The sequence below is a fragment of the Petromyzon marinus genome, unplaced genomic scaffold, assembly GCF_048934315.1.
Source record: "Petromyzon marinus isolate PM22_M1 ecotype Great Lakes invasive population unplaced genomic scaffold, UKy_Petmar_22M1.pri1.0 PM_G_Scaffold_6, whole genome shotgun sequence".
In the NCBI taxonomy this organism is placed as follows: Eukaryota; Metazoa; Chordata; class Hyperoartia; order Petromyzontiformes; family Petromyzontidae; genus Petromyzon; species Petromyzon marinus.
Window position 1 is genome coordinate 5,777,521 of NW_027423013.1, and position 21,209 is coordinate 5,798,729.

The 21,209-nt window shown below is 47.6% G+C and overlaps 1 protein-coding gene across 1 annotated transcript; it reads right to left on the bottom strand.

Moving 5' to 3' along the window:
- Positions 1–426: 426 nt before the first annotated feature.
- On the bottom strand, positions 427–20,957 carry LOC142918273 (uncharacterized). Its single transcript, XM_076062409.1, has 12 exons — positions 20,742–20,957; positions 17,665–17,778; positions 15,698–15,771; positions 7,372–7,536; positions 4,864–4,931; positions 3,505–3,578; positions 3,015–3,073; positions 2,814–2,883; positions 2,587–2,660; positions 1,824–1,932; positions 1,589–1,683; positions 427–702 (listed from the first exon to the last, which is right to left on the bottom strand). The coding sequence occupies exons 2-12, from the start codon at positions 17,723–17,725 to the stop codon at positions 427–429; spliced, it is 1,125 nt and encodes a 374-aa protein (XP_075918524.1). The 5' UTR covers positions 17,726–17,778; positions 20,742–20,957.
- Positions 20,958–21,209: the final 252 nt, after the last annotated feature.

The window sequence follows — 21,209 nt, forward strand, 5'->3', positions numbered from 1 at the left end:
TGTGGCGGCCCTCACGCTGTACCGTGTCTTATCGGTGGACGTGCCCCACCCCCCCCGACCCGCCCTTGCCCTCCGCCACCTCTGAAAATGAGTGAAGAACACCGCCGTGGGGCTTTCCTGCATCAACCAGCGTAGTACGTGACAATAGCGACGCAACGATAATTAACGTCTTCTTTGGTTCTTTCGGTAAAGTCACCACCACGTAGAATGATAATAAAATAATAAATTGATAAAATGACACGATAAAATTCTCACGACGTTTCGGGCCACGACACAAGCGGCCTTCATCAGGTGAAGGGACGAGAATGTCTGGAGGACAGCGCTGGAGCGCTGAGGCAGTCTCGTCCCTTCACCTGATGAAGGCCGCTTGTGTTGTGGCCGAAACGTCGTGAGAATTTAATCGTGTAATTTTATTTTATTATTTTATTATTTAATACAATTAATCCTTGCAGTCACGAACGCTTTAAATCGATGAATAACGTCTCGGCACGCGACACGTGCCGTGTTGTAAAAGTTCACCACTTGCCTCTGGCTGGCTGCTGCTGTCAACTCTTCGTTTGCCGTCTCCAGGTTTTGCACAATCACGTTCAGGTCCCGACGTTCGTGCTGCAGCTTGTCGCACGACAGCCGCAGCTCCGCGGTGCTTGCGGTGAACTCTCGCTCCTTCTCCGCAAAACTTCTCTCCGCGTTTTGCATCCCAGCCTGCATTCAGACCGTACGATGATGAAATCGATGAGGCGGGTGACCCGCTGCATTTGTTCAGATACAGTGAAAAAAGCTTGAGACCATTCCTTATTCTTGGTTCTTTCGGTAAAGTCGCCACGTAGAAGGGAAACTATAAAATGATTAAAATATCAAACAATTAAATTCTCACGACGTTTCGACGGCAACACAAGCAATCATCATCAGGTGTGAAAACCACAGCAAGAACATTTGGAATAAGTGGCGGTGAAAATTTTTTCTTGCTGTGGTGTTCACACCTGATGATGATTGCTTGAGTTGCCGTCGAAACGTCGTGAGAATTTTATTGTTGTATATTTTTATTATTTTATTGTTTCCCTTCTACGTGGCGACTTTACCCGAAAGAACCAAGAATATGAATCCCTGCAGTGACCAAAGCTTTAAATCAAAAACAAAACCATTCCGTTAAAAATATCCAGTTAAGGAATGCAGACAATATTAGCGATGTAATAAATATGAACGGATACATATTCTTAGCTTTTTCGGTAAAGTCACGTTGAAAGGAAACAATAAAAATAATAAAATATATATATAAAACAATAAAAATTCTCACGACGTTTCGACCATAACACAAACGGTCATCATCAGGTGTGTCGGTTTGCATTAATGTATTTGTTTTTAAAACACCGTTTAAACACCGTTTTAAAATAAATAAATTAATGCAAACCGACACACCTGATAACGACCGTTTGTGTTATGGTCGAAACGTCGTGAGAATTTTTATTGTTTTAAATATATTTTATTATTTTGTTTCCCTTCAACGTGGTGACTTTACCGAAAGAGCTAAGAATATGAATCGATGCAGTCACGAAAGCTTTAAATAAAAAAAAATGAACGGATAGGTCACCTGCAGCGTGCTTTCAACTTCCCGACGGCGATTTACTTCGAGTTTCAGGGTACCACTTTCTTTCTGCGTTTGCTCAAGCCGTGCTTCAAAGTTGCCTGTTAATTCACGCAAAACAAACGAAATCGGGATCGACTTTCACGGTCGGGACGTGCAGACATTTTCCCACCGCGCACACGCACAAACACATCCGGGCTCGTTGGCAATAAAAAGCGGGCAAGTTGAAGTGTGCTCTCACGCTCTGTTTCTTCGAGTCGAGCGCAGCTTTCAATGGAATCTTGCAGCTTTTGCGAGGCCGTTTTGAGCTCTTCATTTTTTAACTCCAACAGCTCGGACATTTCTTTGGCCTAAGAGCGATAAGACGGAACTCTCTGTTTGCTAACTACTGAACGACAACGAAAATAATACGACTTTACGCACGGATCTATGAAATGACCTACTGCTGGGCAAGGCGAGTTTTCTGGTTTGCAAGTCATCATTGAAGTCAGATAAGTTGTGTTTACCAGACTGAAATGAACTTGAGAAATCAAGACAAAGAGGTAGAAATGTGCACATCCATATATTTCGTTGAACAAATGCGTTTAGGGCACTGAATACGTTCTAAAGTGGAAATAACTCACATTTTAAGCATTATATTGTTATACAGACGTTTGTAAATTGTAAAAGCAATGTATGAACACTGTACACAATGGCAATAGTAGGCATTAAAGGCAATAGTTTGGGATAGGAACATTAATATATCAGTTTTTATTTGAAGGTGATTTTGATCTTCAAAGGATATTTTATGATTGAGACAGGCATGCCTTTAGGAGCTACATTTCTTACATTTGAAATCAACAAAAATGTATGAGCCTGAATTATAACAGACCCTTGGGGTTTGAGCTATATATACACACTGGTTTGTAAAAGGTAATGCATGGTCGTTTAATCCAATATTTTTTTTATCCCAACGTGCATTTAAAATGTGAGCAAAAGCGATCAGCTCATGAATTCACACGAACCTGGCTTTCTTTAATCGTCAACTTGTTTACAAAGTCCCACCGCGCTCTTCCCATCGCGTCCACAGCTGCTTCCACTGCGTACGACACACGCGCGTCGTACGTTCAACAAAGTGGCTGAGCGCGTCAATATTCATCCAGTAAAAACCACAACGGTCATCGATCATCATCGACGGTGCTCTGCGTATCACTGAGCAGCCGTGCACTGCGTCACCCGGCACGAGACTCACCTTTGCCCAACGCAATATTCTTGTCATTTTGAGACTTTAAATTCAATTCGCTGAAAGTCACCGCAAACGTCTTTAAGAGAGGATGACAGCGGGGATCCAGCATTAATGTTAAATGTGCACGTGCGTACGTTTATACCATTACACGTTTCTCAAGAAATACAATTAAATGAATTTTTTTTTAAAAAGCATCACACATTTTACCTTCAGTTCTGCTTTCAGCGACGAATGAACAGCTTCCACTTCTTCCTGTTCTGTTTCAGCTGCCATTATCACCGTGCGGACGTGACCCACGTGAGTCAACGACAAGCAAGTTCAATCGCTAAACGTGTTACACCGTCAACGTCCATTATCACCGTACGCACGTGACCCACGTGAGTCAACGACAAGCAAGTTTAATCACTAAACGTGTTACACCGTCAATGTCATTATCACCGTACGCACGTGACCCACGTGAGTCAACGACAATCAAGTTTAATCACTAAACGTGTTACACCGTCAACGTCCATTATCACCGTACGCACGTGACCCACGTGAGTCAACGACAAGCAAGTTTAATCACTAAACGTGTTACACCGTCAACGTCCATTATCACCGTACGCACGTGACCCACGTGAGTCAACGACAAGCAAGTTTAATCACTAAACGTGTAACACCGGCAACGTCCAATGGTCGGCAAATGTTGAGAATGTACCTCTGGTTAATGTTTGTTGCACTGAAGAGGACTGGCCCTTCAGATCGTCACACATCTGCCTGGTGGCACGGATCCTTACGGACACGGGCACATTGCAAGGACGGCGGGTCAGAAAACCTTCGTAGGAACGTATCCGCCATTTTAAGGCAAAGCGCATTGCAGATGAAGATATTCTTGGTTCTTTCGGTGAAGTCACGTAGAAGGGAAACAACAAAATAAAAACTCACCGTGATTTTGTTGTTTTCTGTGACTTTACCGAAAGAACCAAAGAACGTGAATTCCTGCAGTCGCGAAAGTTTTTAAAATGAAAATGCAGAGAGGATGTTGGTGTCATCAACAAGTCGCTCGTTTGTTCTGCCGGCGTGACCTCTGACCTCCACCCAGTAGTCCACTCAGGGGCGGAGCAACAGGGGGGAATGGGGGGGGGTCAGCCCCCCCCCTGAAAATTTGGGGAAGTCGGTAAATCGGGATAACCGGATATCCGGCTGCTGCAAAATGCCGCAGGCTGCCACCTTGTGATGCCACCTTGTGTGCTGCCCTGCAGGCTGTCACCTTGTGCTGCCCTGCAGGCTGTCACCTTGTGCTGCCCTGTAGGCTGCCACCTCGTGTGCTGCCCTGCAGGCTACCACCTTGTGTGCTGCCCTGCAGGCTACCACCTCGTGTGCTGCCCTCCAGGCTACCACCTTATGATGTCACCTTGTGCTGCCCTGCAGACTGCCACCTTGTGCTGCTGCCCTGCAGGCTGCCACCTTGTGATGTCACCTTGTGTGCTGCCACCTCGTGCTGCCCTACAGGCTGCCACCTTGTGCTGCCCTGCAGGCTGCCACCTTGTGTGCTGCCCTGCAGGCTGTCACCTTGTGCTGCCCTGCAGGCTACCACCTTGTGCTGCCACCTTGTGATGTCACCTTGTGATGTCACCTCGTGCTGCCCTGCAGGCTGCCACCTTGTGCTGCCCTGCAGGCTGCCACCTTGTGCTGCTGCCCTGCAGGCTGCCACCTTGTGTGCTGCCCTGCAGGCTGCTTGAGCGGCAGCCTTGCGAACTTATCGAACTTACTGGCCACGTCGGCGGCTCCGACCTATTAATAAACTCCGCAGCTCAAATCCAATAATTAGTTTTATACATTTGTGGTGCCCATTGGAAAACACAAACACACTGAGATATCTCAGAATGTTGAAGTCAGCAACCCCCCCAAAGTCAAATCCTGGCTCCTCGCCCCTGAGTCCACCGGACATCTCTGAAATCTACCGGACATTTGTTACAAAAAAAAGAGCTTCATTGCTCTTAGGGTTTCTCCAGTAAGTTGAGGAACCTAAACAGAGGACAGAGATGACATTCGAGGGAAATGAATAACTTCTTACTTCTCCATTAAATCTCCTTTGATGTCAATCACGTCTTGAAGTTGCGCGCTGAGGTGTACATTTTCAAGCTGAAAGGAAACACGACACACACACTTCGCTGAGGTGACGCATACCGCTTCAACACAGTTGTCTGATAATTGTTATCTGACACACAGCACTGATAATGACGTTCGGGTTTCATAAAGCATCGTCAATCATGCAGACAAAGCGATCGCCGAGGAACCACAGACACGAATCTTATTGCTGTCCAGTTGAAGCTACAAACAGATCAGAAGCACCTTTAAATCATTGTCTTGGCAAACCAAGTGTTTCTCTATTTTAGTTAACAATGACGAATGATGAGTGGACACAATTACCAATCATAATGATGACTATGGGGAATCCACAAAAACAACCTAATCGTGATTATAACCAGACGAAATTAATGAGTCTGAAACAATATGCAGACTAAGATAATGTAGCAACGTTATTTGAGATGCCACTGCATCTCCCATTGAGCACGGTTGGCTACGTATGGTGTGAAAGAAGTTCAACATACACACACGTAGCACGGTTGGCTACGTACGGTGTGAAAGAAGTTCAACAAACACACACATAGCACGGTTGGCTACGTACGGTGTGAAAGATGTTCAACATACACACACACGTAGCACGGTTGGCTGCGTACGGTGTGAAAGAAGTTCAACATACACACAGTGCACTGAGGAAAACCAAACCTGATCATTGGCTACGTGTCTACGTCAAAAGATTGATGAAGTTTACCGATTAGCTGACAATAAATGTTTGGGTTTGGAGAAATGAGGAGCCACTCACACCAACATTGAATGAAAGCGTTTCACTGCTTTAGTCGACAGGACTAAGATATTTATTTTTGGTTCTTTCGGTAAAGTCACCACGTAGAAGGGAAACAATAAAGTAATAAAAAAATAAAACAATAAAATTCTCACGACGTTTCGACGGCAACACAAGCAATCATCGTCAGGTGTGAAAACCACAGCAAGAAAATTTTAAAAAAGTGGCGGTGACATTTTTTTCTTGCGGTGGTTTTCACACCTGATGATGATCGCTTGCGTTGCAGTCGAAACGTCGTGAGAATTTTATTGTTTTAAATTTTTATTATTTTATTTTTTCCCTTCTACGTGGCGACTTTACCGAAAGAATCAAGAAGAAGACGAAGAAGAGATTTGAAGTTTACGTCACTGCAGGAATCCATAATCTTTGGTTCATTCGGTAAAGTCACCACCACGTAGAAGGGAAACAATAAAATAATAAAAAATATAAAACAATAAAAGTCTCACGACGTTTCGACTGCAACACAAGCAATCATCATCAGGTGTGAAAACCACAGCAAGAATTTTTTTTTAAAGAGCGGCGGTGAAAATTGTTTTCTTGCTGTGGTTTTCACACCTGACGATGATCGCTTGCGTTGCAGTCGAAACGTCGTGATAATTTGATCGTTTTACATTTTTATTATTTTATTGTTTCCCTTCTACGTGGCGGTAACTTTACCGAAAGAACCAAGAATATGAATCCCTGCAGTCACGAAATATTTAAATAAAAATTTAATAAGACTAAGAGATTTGAAGTTTTTCGTCACCGCAGGAATCCACAGTCTTTGCTTTCATTCAAGTAAAGTCGCGTAGCGCGTATAAAAAAACAACACAAAATAATAAATCAAATCACGACGTTTCCATCGCGACACCACAGGCGGCGGTCGTCCTCAGGCGAAAATAAAAATTAAACCTCTTGCTGCTGCTGTTGTTGTTGTTGTGACAGGACTCTCTCGCTGGTTCAGCAGTTCCACTGCAGGGATTACTTTTTTTACCGCCCTAGGACAAAGCGCTTGAGGTGTTGCGATCGAAACGTCGTGGACATTTTATCATCTTTATACCTACCACGTGACTTTACCGAAGTAACCAAAGATTAAAGGCCAAGAGAATGACCGCGCGCAATGCACAAATACTCCGCGGAAACTCGACAAGTCGTCGGCCCGCAAACCAACTCAGCCACCCCTAGCGACAAAATGCATTCGCTTATCTCTAAATAGCAGTAACACTAAATCACTCATATTACGGGAATACAAACGCTTTATTTTTTTAAACGCAGCTACGAGGTTTTTTTTAGGGGGGGCGCATTTAGACCCGAGGGTTAAGGTCGTTTTTCCTCACCTAATTTTTAAATATCACGAGTTTAATTTAATAATAATAATGACGTACATTGTAATTACTCTCCGGATCAGCCTGCATCACAACCCCGCGAACCACCCGGAGGAGCATGGAGGACCACCGGTGGTACGGGGGAGGGAGGGAGGGTGACCACACTGTGAGAAGCACTGCTTTAGAGAAATAAGACCACTTACTGCTGCTGCTGTTGCCCACCTGTGTTACTCACAGCCCTGAGGACCACCCGGAGGAGCGTGGTGGACCACCGGTGATACCGGGGGTGAGTGACCACACTGAGAAGCACTGCTTTAGAGAAATGAGACCACTTACTGCTGCTGCTACCCACCTGTGTTTGTCGAGTTGATTTCTGCAGAGCGTCGGCCGTCTCCTGGGCCATTCTGACAGCTTCCTCCTTTTTGCTGAGCTCAGAGTGAACTCTGACCTTCCACATGTTCAACTTGTTCATTTCACAGCGCAAAGAATTGTACGTCCTTGACACGTGATCTTTATTCTGCGAAGAAAAAAAAACAACCAAACACAACACACGGCATGAGGAGCGTGTGTCAGCAGCTTCCCAAGCCGTAGTGTCGTGAACACATCAAGATTTTCCGCTGCCCGATGACCGATTATTCGCGATAAACGTTCTTGGGTTGGCTCGCGTAAGTGTGTGTCGTTACCCTCCACCACCCGACCCAGCCAGTGAGGTTTGTCACGTAAACAAAACGCGCCAGTGAATTACTACTTCGGCCCACCGGTGTGTCGGAGAGTAAATCCACAACATTTACACATTCATACTTTACGCGATATAACCCAAAAAACATTTATTATACGAATATAATTGGTCGCGAAAGCCTACGTGTTGAACTGATTATTATTACTCCATTTCAACCGAAAACTCGATCAAGTCATGTACAAGAACAAATACACGTTTTTTATTTTTTTTAATTAACTTTCCCTTAAAACGTCTTTGCCAAGTGCTGTGAATGTAAAAAGGTTTAAGGCGCAGATCTGAAATTGTTTGATCGTAATCACTGCTGGCAAAAGGGCCTCCACTAGAGGGCGCTCAGTAGAGGCTGAACTCTTCCACGCTGTTCAAGACGTCTTGGAAGAGAAACCCTCACTAGGGGCTGAACTCTTCCACGCTGGGGAGACGTCTTGGTAGAGAAACCCTCACTAGGGGCTGAACTCTTCCACGCTGTTCAAGACGTCTTGGAAGTGAAACCCTCACTAGGGGCTGAACTCTTCCACGCTGGGGAGACGTCTTGGTAGAGAAACCCTCACTAGAGGCTGAACTCTTCCACGCTGTTCAAGACGTCTAGGAAGAGAAACCCTCCCTAGGGGCTGAACTCTTCCACGCTGTTCAAGACGTCTTGGTAGAGAAACCCTCACTAGGGGCTGAACTCTTCCACGCTGTTCAAGACGTCTTGGAAGTGAAACCCTCACTAGGGGCTGAACTCTTCCACGCTGGGGAGACGTCTTGGTAGAGAAACCCTCACTAGGGGCTGAACTCTTCCACGCTGTTCAAGACGTCTTGGTAGAGAAACCCTCACTAGGGGCTGAACTCTTCCACGCTGTTCAAGACGTCTTGGAAGTGAAACCCTCACTAGGGGCTGAACTCTTCCACGCTGGGAAGACGTCTTGGTAGAGAAACCCTCACTAGAGGCTGAACTCTTCCACGCTGTTCAAGACGTCTTGGAAGAGAAACCCTCCCTAGGGGCTGAACTCTTCCACGCTGGGGAGACGTCTTGGTAGAGAAACCCTCACTAGGGGCTGAACTCTTCCACGCAGTTTAAGACGTCTTAGAAGTGAAACCCTCACTAGGGGCTGAACTCTTCCACGCTGGGGAGACGTCTTGGTAGAGAAACCCTCACTAGGGGCTGAACTCTTCCACGCTGTTCAAGACGTCTTGGAAGAGAAACCCTCACTAGGGGCTGAACTCTTCCACGCTGTTCAAGACGTCTTGGTAGAGAAACCCTCACTAGGGGCTGCACTCTTCCACGCTGTTCAAGACGTCTTGGAAGAGAAACCCTCACTAGGGGCTGAGCTCTTCCACGCTGTTCAAGACGTCTTGGTAGAGAAACCCTCACTAGGGGCTGAACTCTTCCACGCTGTTCAAGACGTCTTGGTAGAGAAACCCTCACTAGGGGCTGAACTCTTCCACGCTGTTCAAGACGTCTTGGAAGAGAAACCCTCACTAGGGGCTAAACTCTTCCACGCTGTTCAAGACGTCTTGGTAGAGAAACCCTCACTAGGGGCTGAACTCTTCCACGCTGGGGAGACGTCTTGGTAGAGAAACCCTCACTAGGGGCTGAACTCTTCCACGCTGTTCAAGACGTCTTGGAAGAGAAACCCTCACTAGGGGCTGAACTCTTCCACGCTGTTCAAGACGTCTTGGTAGAGGAACCCTCATTAGGGGATGAACTCTTCCACGCTGTTCAAGACGTCTTGGAAGTGAAACCCTCACTAAGGGCTGAACTCTTCCACGCTGTTCAAGACGTCTTGGTAGAGAAACCCTCACTAGGGGCTGCACTCTTCCACGCTGTTCAAGACGTCTTGGAAGAGAAACCCTCACTAGGGGCTGAACTCTTCCACGCTGTTCAAGACGTCTTGGTAGAGAAACCCTCACTAGGGGCTGAACTCTTCCACGCTGTTCAAGACGTCTTGGTAGAGAAACCCTCACTAGGGGCTGAACTCTTCCACGCTGTTCAAGACGTCTTGGAAGAGAAACCCTCACTAGGGGCTGAACCCTTCCACGCTGTTCAAGACGTCTTGGTAGAGAAACCCTCACTAGGGGCTGAACTCTTCCACGCTGTTCAAGACGTCTTGGAAGAGAAACCCTCACTAGGGGCTGAACTCTTCCACGCTGAAGAGACGTCTTGGAAGAGAAACCCTCACTAGGGGCTGAACTCTTCCACGCTGTTCAAGACGTCTTGGAAGAGAAACCCTCACTAGGGGCTGAACTCTTCCACGCAGTTCAAAACGTTTTGGTAGAGAAACCCTCACTAGGGGCTGAACTCTTCCACGCTGTTCAAGACGTCTTGGAAGTGAAACCCTCACTAGGGGCTGAACTCTTCCACGCTGTTCAAGAAGTTTTGGTAGAGAAACCCTCACTAGGGGCTGAACTCTTCCACGCTGGGGAGACGTCTTGGTAGAGAAACCCTCACTAGGGGCTGAACTCTTCCACGCTGTTCAAGACGTCTTGGTAGAGGAACCCTCACTAGGGGCTGAACTCTTCCACGCTGTTCAAGACGTCTTGGTAGAGGAACCCTCACTAGGGGCTGAACTCTTCCACGCTGTTCAAGACGTCTTGGAAGTGAAACCCTCACTAGGGGCTGAACTCTTCCACGCTGTTCAAGACGTCTTGGAAGTGAAACCCGCACTAGGGGCTGAACTCTTCCACGCTGTTCAAGACGTCTTGGTAGAGAAACCCTCACTAGGGGCTGAACGCTTCCACGCTGTTCAAGACGTCTTAAAGAAAGAGAAACCCTCACTAGGGGCTGAACTCTTCCACGCTGTTCAAGACGTCTTGGTAGAGAAACCCTCACTAGGGGCTGAACTCTTCCACGCTGTTCAAGACGTCTTGGAAGAGAAACCCTCACTAGGGGCTGAACTCTTCCACGCTGTTCAAGACGTCTTGGTAGAGAAACCCTCACTAGGGGCTGAACTCTTCCACGCTGTTCAAGACGTCTTAAAGGAAGAGAAACCTTCACTAGGGGCTGAACTCTTCCACGCTGTTCAAGACGTCTTGGTAGAGAAACGCTCACTAGGGGCTGAACTCTTCCACGCTGTTCAAGACGTCTTGGTAGAGAAACCCTTACTAGGGGCTGAACTCTTCCACGCTGTTCAAGACGTCTTGGTAGAGAAACTCTCACTAGAGACTGAACTCTTCCACGCTGTTCAAGACGTTTTGGTAGAGAAGCCCTCACTAGGGGCTGAACTCTTCCACGCTGTTCAAGACGTCTTGGAAGTGAAACCCTCACTAGGGGCTGAACTCTTCCACGCTGTTCAAGACATTTTGGTAGAGAAACCCTCACTAGGGGCTGAACTCTTCCACGCTGGGGAGACGTCTTGGTAGAGAAACCCTCACTAGGGGCTGAACTCTTCCACGCTGTTCAAGACGTCTTGGTAGAGGAACCCTCACTAGGGGCTGAACTCTTCCACGCTGTTCAAGACGTCTTGGTAGAGAAACCCTCACTAGGGGCTGAACTCTTCCACGCTGTTCAAGACGTCTTGGAAGAGAAACCCTCACTAGGGGCTGAACTCTTCCACGCTGTTCAAGACGTCTTCGTAGAGGAACCCTCACTAGGGGCTGAACTCTTCCACGCTGTTCAAGACGTCTTGGTAGAGGAACCCTCACTAGGGGCTGAACTCTTCCACGCTGTTCAAGACGTCTTGGAAGTGAAACCCTCACTAGGGGCTGAACTCTTCCACGCTGTTCAAGACGTCTTGGAAGTGAAACCCGCACTAGGGGCTGAACTCTTCCACGCTGTTCAAGACGTCTTGGTAGAGAAACCCTCACTAGGGGCTGAACGCTTCCATGCTGTTCAAGACGTCTTAAAGGAAGAGAAACCCTCACTAGGGGATGAACTCTTCCATGCTGTTCAAGACGTCTTTGTAGAGAAACCCTCACTAGGGGCTGAACTCTTCCACGCTGTTCAAGACGTCTTGGAAGAGAAACCCTCACTAGGGGCTGAACTCTTCCACGCTGTTCAAGACGTCTTGGTAGAGAAACCCTCACTAGGAGCTGAACTCTTCCACGCTGTTCAAGACGTCTTAAAGGAAGAGAAACCTTCACTAGGGGCTGAACTCTTCCACGCTGTTCAAGACGTCTTGGTAGAGAAACGCTCACTAGTGGCTGAACTCTTCCACGCTGTTCAAGACGTCTTGGTAGAGAAACCCTTACTAGGGGCTGAACTCTTCCACGCTGTTCAAGACGTCTTGGAAGAGAAACCCTCACTAGGGGCTGAACTCTTCCATGCTGTTCAAGACGTTTTGGTAGAGAAACCCTCACTAGGGGCTGAACTCTTCCACGCTGTTCAAGACGTCTTGGTAGAGAAACCCTCACTAGGGGCTGAACTCTTCCACGCTGTTCAAGACGTCTTGGTAGAGGAACCCTCACTAGGGGCTGAACTCTTCCACGCTGTTCAAGACGTCTTGGTAGAGAAACCCTCACTAGGGGCTGAACTCTTCCACGCTGTTCAAAACGTCTTGGAAGAGAAACCCTCACTAGGGGCTGAACTCTTCCACGCTGTTCAAGACGTCTTGGTAGAGAAACCCTCACTAGGGGCTGAACTCTTCCACGCTGTTCAAGACGTCTTGGAAGAGAAACCCTCACTAGGGGCTGAACTCATCCACGCTGTTCAAGACGTCTTAAAGGAAGAGAAACCGTCACTAGGGGCTGAACTCTTCCACGCTGTTCAAGACGTCTTGGTAGAGAAACCTTCACTAGGGCCTGAACTCTTCCACGCTGTTCAAGACGTCTTGGATGAGAAACCCTCACTAGGGGCTGAACTCTTCCACGCTGTTCAAGACATCTTGGAAGAGAAACCCTCACTAGGGGCTGAACTCTTCCACGCTGTTCAAGACGTCTTGGAAGAGAAACCCTCACTAGGGGCTGAACTCTTCCACGCTGTTCAAGACGTCTTGGTAGAGAAACCCTCACTAGGGGCTGAACTCTTCCACGCTGTTCAAGACGTTTTGGTAGAGGAACCCTCACTAGGGGCTGTACTCTTCCACGCTGTTCAAGACGTCTTGGTAGAGGAACCCTCACTAGGGGCTGTACTCTTCCACGCTGTTCAAGACATCTTGGAAGAGAAACCCTCACTAGGGGCTGAACTCTTGCACGCTGTTCAAGACGTCTTGGTAGAGAAACCCTCACTAGGGGCTGAACTCTTCCACGCTGTTCAAGACGTCTTGGAAGAGAAACCCTCACTAGGGGCTGAACTCATCCACGCTGTTCAAGACGTCTTAAAGGAAGAGAAACCGTCACTAGGGGCTGAACTCTTCCACGCTGTTCAAGACGTCTTGGTAGAGAAACCTTCACTAGGGCCTGAACTCTTCCACGCTGTTCAAGACGTCTTGGATGAGAAACCCTCACTAGGGGCTGAACTCTTCCACGCTGTTCAAGACTTCTTGGAAGGGAAACCCTCACTAGGGGCTGAACTCTTCCACGCCATTCAAGACGTCTTGGTAGAGGAACCCTCACTAGGGGCTGAACTCTTCCACGCTGTTCAAGACATCTTGGTAGAGAAACCCTCACTAGGGGCTGAACTCTTCCACGCTGTTCAAGACATCTTGGAAGAGAAACCCTCACTAGGGGCTGAACTCTTCCACGCTGTTCAAGACGTCTTGGAAGAGAAACCCTCACTAGGGGCTGAACTCTTCCACGCTGTTCAAGACGTCTTGGTAGAGAAACCCTCACTAGGGGCTGAACTCTTCCACGCTGTTCAAGACGTTTTGGTAGAGGAACCCTCACTAGGGGCTGTACTCTTCCACGCTGTTCAAGACGTCTTGGTAGAGGAACCCTCACTAGGGGCTGAACTCTTCCACGCTGTTCAAGACGTCTTGGTAGAGAAACCCTCACTAGAGACTGAACTCTTCCACGCTGTTCAAGATGTCTTGGTAGAGAAGCCCTCACTAGGGGCTGAACTCTTCCACGCTGTTCAAGACGTCTTGGAAGTGAAACCCTCACTAGGGGCTGAACTCTTTCACGCTGTTCAAGACGTTTTGGTAGAGAAACCCTCACTAGGGGCTGAACTCTTCCACGCTGGGGAGACGTCTTGGTAGAGAAACCCTCACTAGGGGCTGAACTCTTCCACGCTGTTCAAGACGTCTTGGTAGAGGAACCCTCACTAGGGGCTGAACTCTTCCACGCTGTTCAAGACGTCTTGGAAGAGGAACCCTCACTAGGGGCTGAACTCTTCCACGCTGTTCAAGACGTCTTGGAAGAGGAACCCTCACTAGGGGCTGAACTCTTCCACGCTGTTCAAGACGTCTTGGTAGAGAAACCCTCACTAGGGGCTGAACTCTTCCACGCTGTTCAAGACGTCTTGGTAGAGAAACCCTCACTAGGGGCTGAACTCTTCCACGCTGTTCAAGACGTCTTGGAAGAGAAACCCTCACTAGGGGCTGAACTCTTCCACGCTGTTCAAGACGTCTTGGTAGAGAAACCCTCACTAGGGGCTGAACTCTTCCACGCTGTTCAAGACGTCTTGGAAGAGAAACCCTCACTAGGGGCTGAACTCTTCCACGCTGTTCAAGACGTCTTGGTAGAGAAACCCTCACTAGGGGCTGAACTCTTCCACGCTGTTCAAGACGTCTTGGAAGAGAAACCCTCACAAGGGGGCTGAACTCTTCCACGCTGTTCAAGACGTCTTGGAATTGAAACCCTCACTAGGGGCTGAACTCTTCCACGCCATTCAAGACGTCTTGGTAGAGGAACCCTCACTAGGGGCTGAACTCTTCCACGCTGTTCAAGACGTCTTGGTAGAGAAACCCTCACTCGGGGCTGAACTCTTCCACGCTGTTCAAGACATCTTGGAAAAGAAACCCTCACTAGGGGCTGAACTCTTCCACGCTGTTCAAGACATCTTGGAAGAGAAACCCTCACTAGGGGCTGAACTTTTCCACGCTGTTCAAGACGTCTTGGTAGAGAAACCCTCACTAGGGGCTGAACTCTTCCACGCTGTTCAAGACGTCTTGGTAGAGGAACCCTCACTAGGGGCTGAACTCTTCCACGCTGTTCAAGACGTCTTGGTAGAGGAACCCTCACTAGGGGCTGAACTCTTCCACGCTGTTCAAGACATCTTGGTAGAGAAACCCTCACTAGAGACTGAACTCTTCCACGCTGTTCAAGATGTCTTGGTAGAGAAACCCTCACTAGAGACTGAACTCTTCCACGCTGTTCAAGATGTCTTGGTAGAGAAGCCCTCACTAGGGGCTGAACTCTTCCACGCTGTTCAAGACGTCTTGGTAGAGAAACCCTCACTAGGGGCTGAACTCCTCCACGCTGGGGAGACGTCTTGGAAGTGATGGTAGTACCCACACTTTACCCCACCACATGCTGCCTGCCATTCAACTGCGGTGTACCAATATATACTGCAGAGTGGACAGAGGTGGGACATTGTAAACACGTGCCTATTAAACCTGGCACGCCTGGACATCACGACCTTGTGGACCGCAAGTCCAGCGTGCTGAACCATTGCGCACCGTGGCAGCAGCCCCAAGCTTCGTGAAACTAAATAAATTTTCACTTGAAGCTTTCGCGACTGCAGTGATTCACATTCTCGATTCTTTCGGTAAAGTCACCGCCAAGTAGAAAGGGAAACAATAAAATAATAAAAATATAAAACAATTGAATTATCACGACGTTTTGACTGCAACACAAGCAGCGATCATCATCAGGTGTGAAAACCACAGCAAGAAAATTTGAAAAAAGTTTTTTTTAAACGTCAGTACCACGGAGATCGATTTGGAAGCTTGTTCAGATGTTTGAAACGTCGCGAGAATTTTATTGTTTTATATTTTGATTATTGTATTGTTTCCCTTCTACGTGGTGACTTTACCGAAAGAACCGAGAATATGAAACTAGATGAATCGGTATTTTCTTAGAATGACCGTATTATTAATGTGAAATAACGATGCACATCTGTGTGATCAGCGAGTCATCTTGCCTCTTGCCAATCAAGCGGCAGCGGCGGCGGCGTGCTCTGCCGAGGTTGATGCTGCTCAGTGATGTTTGCTTGAGCTGCGAACAAAAATTGCGCACAATTAAGTTAAAGTACATCATAGATTTAAAGCTTTCGTGACTGCTAGGATCCATACTCTTTGGTTCTATTGGTTCTATTGGGTTTATTTTCACCTACGTGACTTTACCCAATAGAACCAAAGAGTATTAAAGTACATCGTTCATAATAGCACCGCACGAGATGTACATTGGTACACGTTGACACACGTATCGCTTTTTAGAACTTTCCAACTGAGGTTTAGTGCTCAGCTCAGTCGGGGTGTCTGTCGGCAATGAGAGGTTATGATGAGCATCATAAATATGAATAAATCTTCAGTAAAACTGCGTTCTGATATAAAGTGCTTGCCCTGTAGAAAAATCGGCGAACTGACCAAAAGCTTTTTTCCAAAAAAACTTTGGAGACAAAAGCCAGCGTTAAAGGAACCCATCAACTAAACGAAACTAAACTTGTTATTTTACCACGTAAGAGCCCGCTCGGATACGTAGCTCTTGTTCAGAAGCGACCTGGCCACAGTTGATAAGCTCAACAAAGTGGTTCATCACCACGTGTCAATGTATATCAGCCGCATTACTCTTAAACGTCACGTTTTTCTAAATGCGCGGGGAAACAACGCAGGCCATGGAGCAACATCAACACCGCCGTGGGGAGAACGCGCAAACTTTCAAACGCACGGGCGTCAGGGGTCGGGATCGAACCCACGACCCTCCTGCGTACCAGGCGAGGTAGTTAACATCTCCTAGCCACCGTGATGATGATAAGAGAGAGACACGCAAACTCCAAATACACAGCAACAGGCGTCAGGGTCGGGATCGAACCCACGACCTCCTGCGTACCGGGCGAGGTAGTTAACGTCTCCTAGCCAACGCGGTCCACCTGCCCTAGGCACGCACACCTAGGCCGAGCCGCTTTTCATCGCGACGTGACGGACGTACCGCCTCTTGCGTTCCTGGGGCAAGCGCTGCCTAACCATCGTTATCGTCAATGACTAAGCAGAGCGCCGCACCGTAGTTCTGACGTCAAACGCCGGTTGAAAAGCGCAAGCGGAATTCGTGCTCGGCGATCAATGTGGACATCGGAGGATTGAGATCGTTTTAAGTCAAATAAGCGGCGCGATTGGTTTACAGATCGGAGCCAGGCGATACACGGGGCCATGATCTACAGCTGAAACGAATACCTTGACCTTGGCGGTGTCACTTGACCATGACCAAGTTGACTGACCTTGCAATAGCGTCCTCTGTGCTTGACCTTGTTGAACCTGTCCAGTTTCACCACGACCCACTTGACCTTGTCCAAGTTGACCCCAAGCGTGACCCAATGGCTCCTGGACTTGGCCCAGTGGACAGTGAGATTGCCTTGGCTGACTCAGGCCCTGATTAGGTTGACCTCGGCCTTGCCCCAGCAGACCATGGGCGTGCCCTGACAGTCCCTGGCCCTGCTCGGGTTGACGCTGACCCTGTTTTGGCTGAGTCTGACCTCGGCCCAATTGGGGTTTTTTTTTCCCGTCGTGATATTGGCTCTGCCCTGGCTGATTGTGGCCTTGAATTGCCACTCCGTCGCCTTCCCCCGGCTGACCCTGCCCTTTATTACCCCAACCTTGAGTCGATGGCCCCTGCCCTGGCTGATTGTGGCCTTGAATTGCCACTCCGTCGCCTTCCCCCGGCTGACCCTGCCCTTTATTACCCCAACCTTGAACCGATGGCCCCTGGATTTGCCCCCCAGATTGACCTTCACCTTGTCCCATCTGACACCACCCGTGACCCAACATCACCTGGAATGGCCCCGTTTGACCGCGACCTTGCCCTGGCTGACTCTGGCCACGGCTCGATGGCTCCCGGACCTGCCTAGATTGACGGTGACCTCGTTCATTCTCTGAAACACTGCCCAAGATGCACCGTATTTTGAAGTCGGGGAGCGTGGAAAAACTGCTGCCCAAATTTCGGCCGAAGGTTTCATTGTCGTTCCCCTCCATGTTGTATTCTTTGCACACTCCTCAGATAGCCGTCTTCCTGCATGACGCACAGACACCGTGTATGTGCACGCAAGAAAAAAAAACAAATGTGGAATTTATTAAGACAGCGCCACTGCTGCAGAGCAATCCAGATGGCACCAGCGAGATCTCTCGGCAAAGCAACTTACAAGTTTAAATGGGAATCATTTTTTTTTAATTGCCACCGTCTGTTTACGCTGTAGCGTTAATGGAGGTGGGGGCAAACAGCGTTATTGCTGCAATTTTTACATTTTTCAAAAATACGAATGCAACAAGTTTCCCAATACGTCAATCGGTAATTGTATTTCCATGGTGTTACTGTATTGATTTTGTGCTTTGCTGCACTGACAATGAGAATCTAGATTCATTTGTCGATTTAAAGCTTTCGTGACTGCAAGGATTCATCTTCTTTGGTTCTTTCGGTAAAGTCACCATCACGTAGAATGAGAATAAAATAATAAATTGATAAAATAACACAATAAAATTCTCACGACGTTTCGGCCACAACACAAGTGGCCTTCATCAGGTGAAGGGACGAGACTGTCTGGAGGACAGCGCTGGAGCGAGCGCTGTCCCTTCACCTGATGAAGGCCACTTGTGTTGTGGCCGAAACGTCGTGAGAATTTTATCGTGTAATTTTATTTTATTATTTTATTCTCATTCTACGTGGTGGTGACTTTACCGAAAGAACCAAAGAAGATGAATCTAGCTTAACATCAAAGTTCTTCAACTGGAGTTCCCTCAACGTAAGGCCTACCCCGTGCTCCTGATCATTGTGACCACACAATGCTATAATTAGCTGACACGTGCCTATTGATCCAAGAGCCACATCGAGTGAAATTTATTTTTTTCTTAAGTGTCCTGCATTTAGTTTTTATTTCATTTTAAGATGTAATAACAGTTGCGCTTATTATTGTTATTATACACGTGTGGGAGGAAATCGCAGCACCGGGAGAAAACTCCACGTGGCGTGCGAGGGGGAAACACTCAATCCCCCCCCAAAGAGATGGAAAGTGATGGCGATTTGAATACTTGCTGCCACTGCCTTCACCTGGCGTGCCCAGGGTATGGCCATCCCCTCGACGCCCACGGGAATAGAATTTCACAACATGTTGACATGTTTACACCAAACAATAACACAAAGATCCCACACCGTGTAACCTGTAACAGGCTGTAGGGGCAAGTGCTGTTAGCGAGCAGCAGCTATGAAGGCTACCGGCACTGTGGCACACGAGGGGGGTGGGTGGCCAGCACCACGCCCGGCCGCCTTTGTCTCCCCAGTGCTAGCGATGTTTTACTACTACACACCGCTACACCAGCTACTCATTTGAGGCTGAGTCGACCTAGGGGAGTCCCAGAACCGGTTGAGATAATCGTCGCCGGCGGTGTTGGAAGGCCCGAAGTGAATCACTCAACAACAACAACAACACGGTGTGGTGATTAGACCACTAAGCTAGACACATTGTCAAGGCCCCAAGTGAATCACTCAACAACAACACGGTGTGGTGATTAGACCACTAAGCTAGACACATTGTCAAGGCCCCAAGTGAATCACTCAACAACAACATGGTGTGGTGATTAGACCACTAAGCTAGACACATTGTCAAGGCCCCAAGTGAATCACTCAACAACAACAACAACACGGTGTGGTGATTAGACCACTAAGCTAGACACATTGTCAAGGCCCCAAGTGAATCACTCAACAACAACAACACGGTGTTGTGATTAGACCACTAAGCTAGACACATTGTCAAGGCCCCAAGTGAATCACTCAACAACAACACCACGGTGTGGTGATTAGACCACTAAGCTAGACACATTGTCAAGGCCCCAAGTGAATCACTCAACAACACGGTGTGGTGATTAGACCACTAAGCTAGACACATTGTCAAGGCCCCAAGTGAATCACTCAACAACACGGTGTGGTGATTAGACCACTAAGCTAGACGCATTGTCAAGGCCCCAAGTGAATCACTTAACAACAACAACACTGTGTGGTGATTAGACCACTAAGCTAGACACATTGTCAAGGCCCCAAGTGAATCACTCAACAACACGGTGTGGTGATTAGACCACTAAGCTAGACGCATTGTCAAGGCCCCAAGTGAATCACTCAACAACAACAACACCACGGTGTGGTGATTAGACCACTAAGCTAGACACATTGTCAAGGCCCCAAGTGAATCACTCAACAACAACAACACTGTGTGGTGATTAGACCCCTAAGCTAGACACATTGTCAAGGCCCCAAGTGAATCACTCAACAATCTCTCTGTAATGATGATGATGATCGTGAACAATCTCTCTCTGTAATGATGATGATGATCGTCAACAATGTCTCTCTGTAATGATGATCGTGAACAATCTCTCTCTGTAATAATGATGATCGTGAACAATCTCTCTCTGTAATAATGATGATCGTGAACAATCTCTCTCTCTGTAATGATGATGATCGTGAACAATCTCTCTCTGTAATGATGATGATCGTGAACAATCTCTCTCTGTAATGATGATCGTGAACAATCTCTCTCTGTAATGATGATGATCGTGAACAATCTCTCTCTGTAATGATGATCGTGAACAATCTCTCTCTGTAATAATGATGATCGTGAACAATCTCTCTCTGTAATAATGATGATCGTGAACAATCTCTCTCTCTGTAATGATGATGATCGTGAACAATCTCTCTCTGTAATGATGATGATCGTGAACAATCTCTCTCTGTAATGATGATCGTGAACAATCTCTCTCTGTAATGATGATGATCGTGAACAATCTCTCTCTGTAATGATGATGATCGTGAACAATCTCTCTCTGTAATGATGATGATGATCGTGAACAATCTCTCTCTCTGTAATGATGATGATCGTGAACAATGTCTCTCTGTAATGATGATGATGATCGTGAACAATCTCTCTCTGTAATGATGATGATGATCGTGACGTCTGGCACAGATGATGATAGAGTTAGGCCCAAATCAACCTTCGGCGATGCTTTGATCTGCCGGCGATTGTAGGCGCAGGAGTCGCCTCGATTGTTGCGGCCTGTACGCCTTGCGGTATACTTCGTACAACTACAGACTCCTAAAGCAACTTAACGAGACGTGAAAGTTAAAACTTTTAAAAATAAAACCAAGCCGCGCTGCGTGAGTAGAATAGTGACGCTCGCGCGCCAAGAATCGACTCTTTAAATCGAGAGCAAAGGAATCGAAGGTTGTAGATTCCTTTAGAATCGGCCTATTCCCGTTTAATCGATGCCACAGACGCTCACCGGATATCGATTCTCGCCGGTCGTGCACCGTGCGATAAAGGTCCGTTACCCGAAACGTCGCCTGTTAAATATTATGTTAACGACGACTGACGCCGTTGAGTTCGGGTTTGGCTAATTGTGTTGTGTGCCCGTTGCCCCACTGCCAAACGCAGCGCCACCAAATCACGTGGTTAAGTAATC

What these genes read in the sequence shown, in the direction of transcription:
- LOC142918273 (XM_076062409.1), bottom strand. Translation starts at nt 17,725, where the DNA reads ATGAAACCTTCGGCCGAAATTTGGGCAGCAGTTTTTCCACGCTCCCCG. An exon ending in CTCCCCGACTTCAAAATACG is followed by an intron (nt 15,772 to 17,664) that starts GTGCATCTTGGG and finishes TTTTGTTCGCAG; the next exon opens with CTCAAGCAAACATCACTGAG. An exon ending in TGACGATTAAAGAAAGCCAG is followed by an intron (nt 1,933 to 2,586) that starts GTTCGTGTGAAT and finishes TATCGCTCTTAG; the next exon opens with GCCAAAGAAATGTCCGAGCT.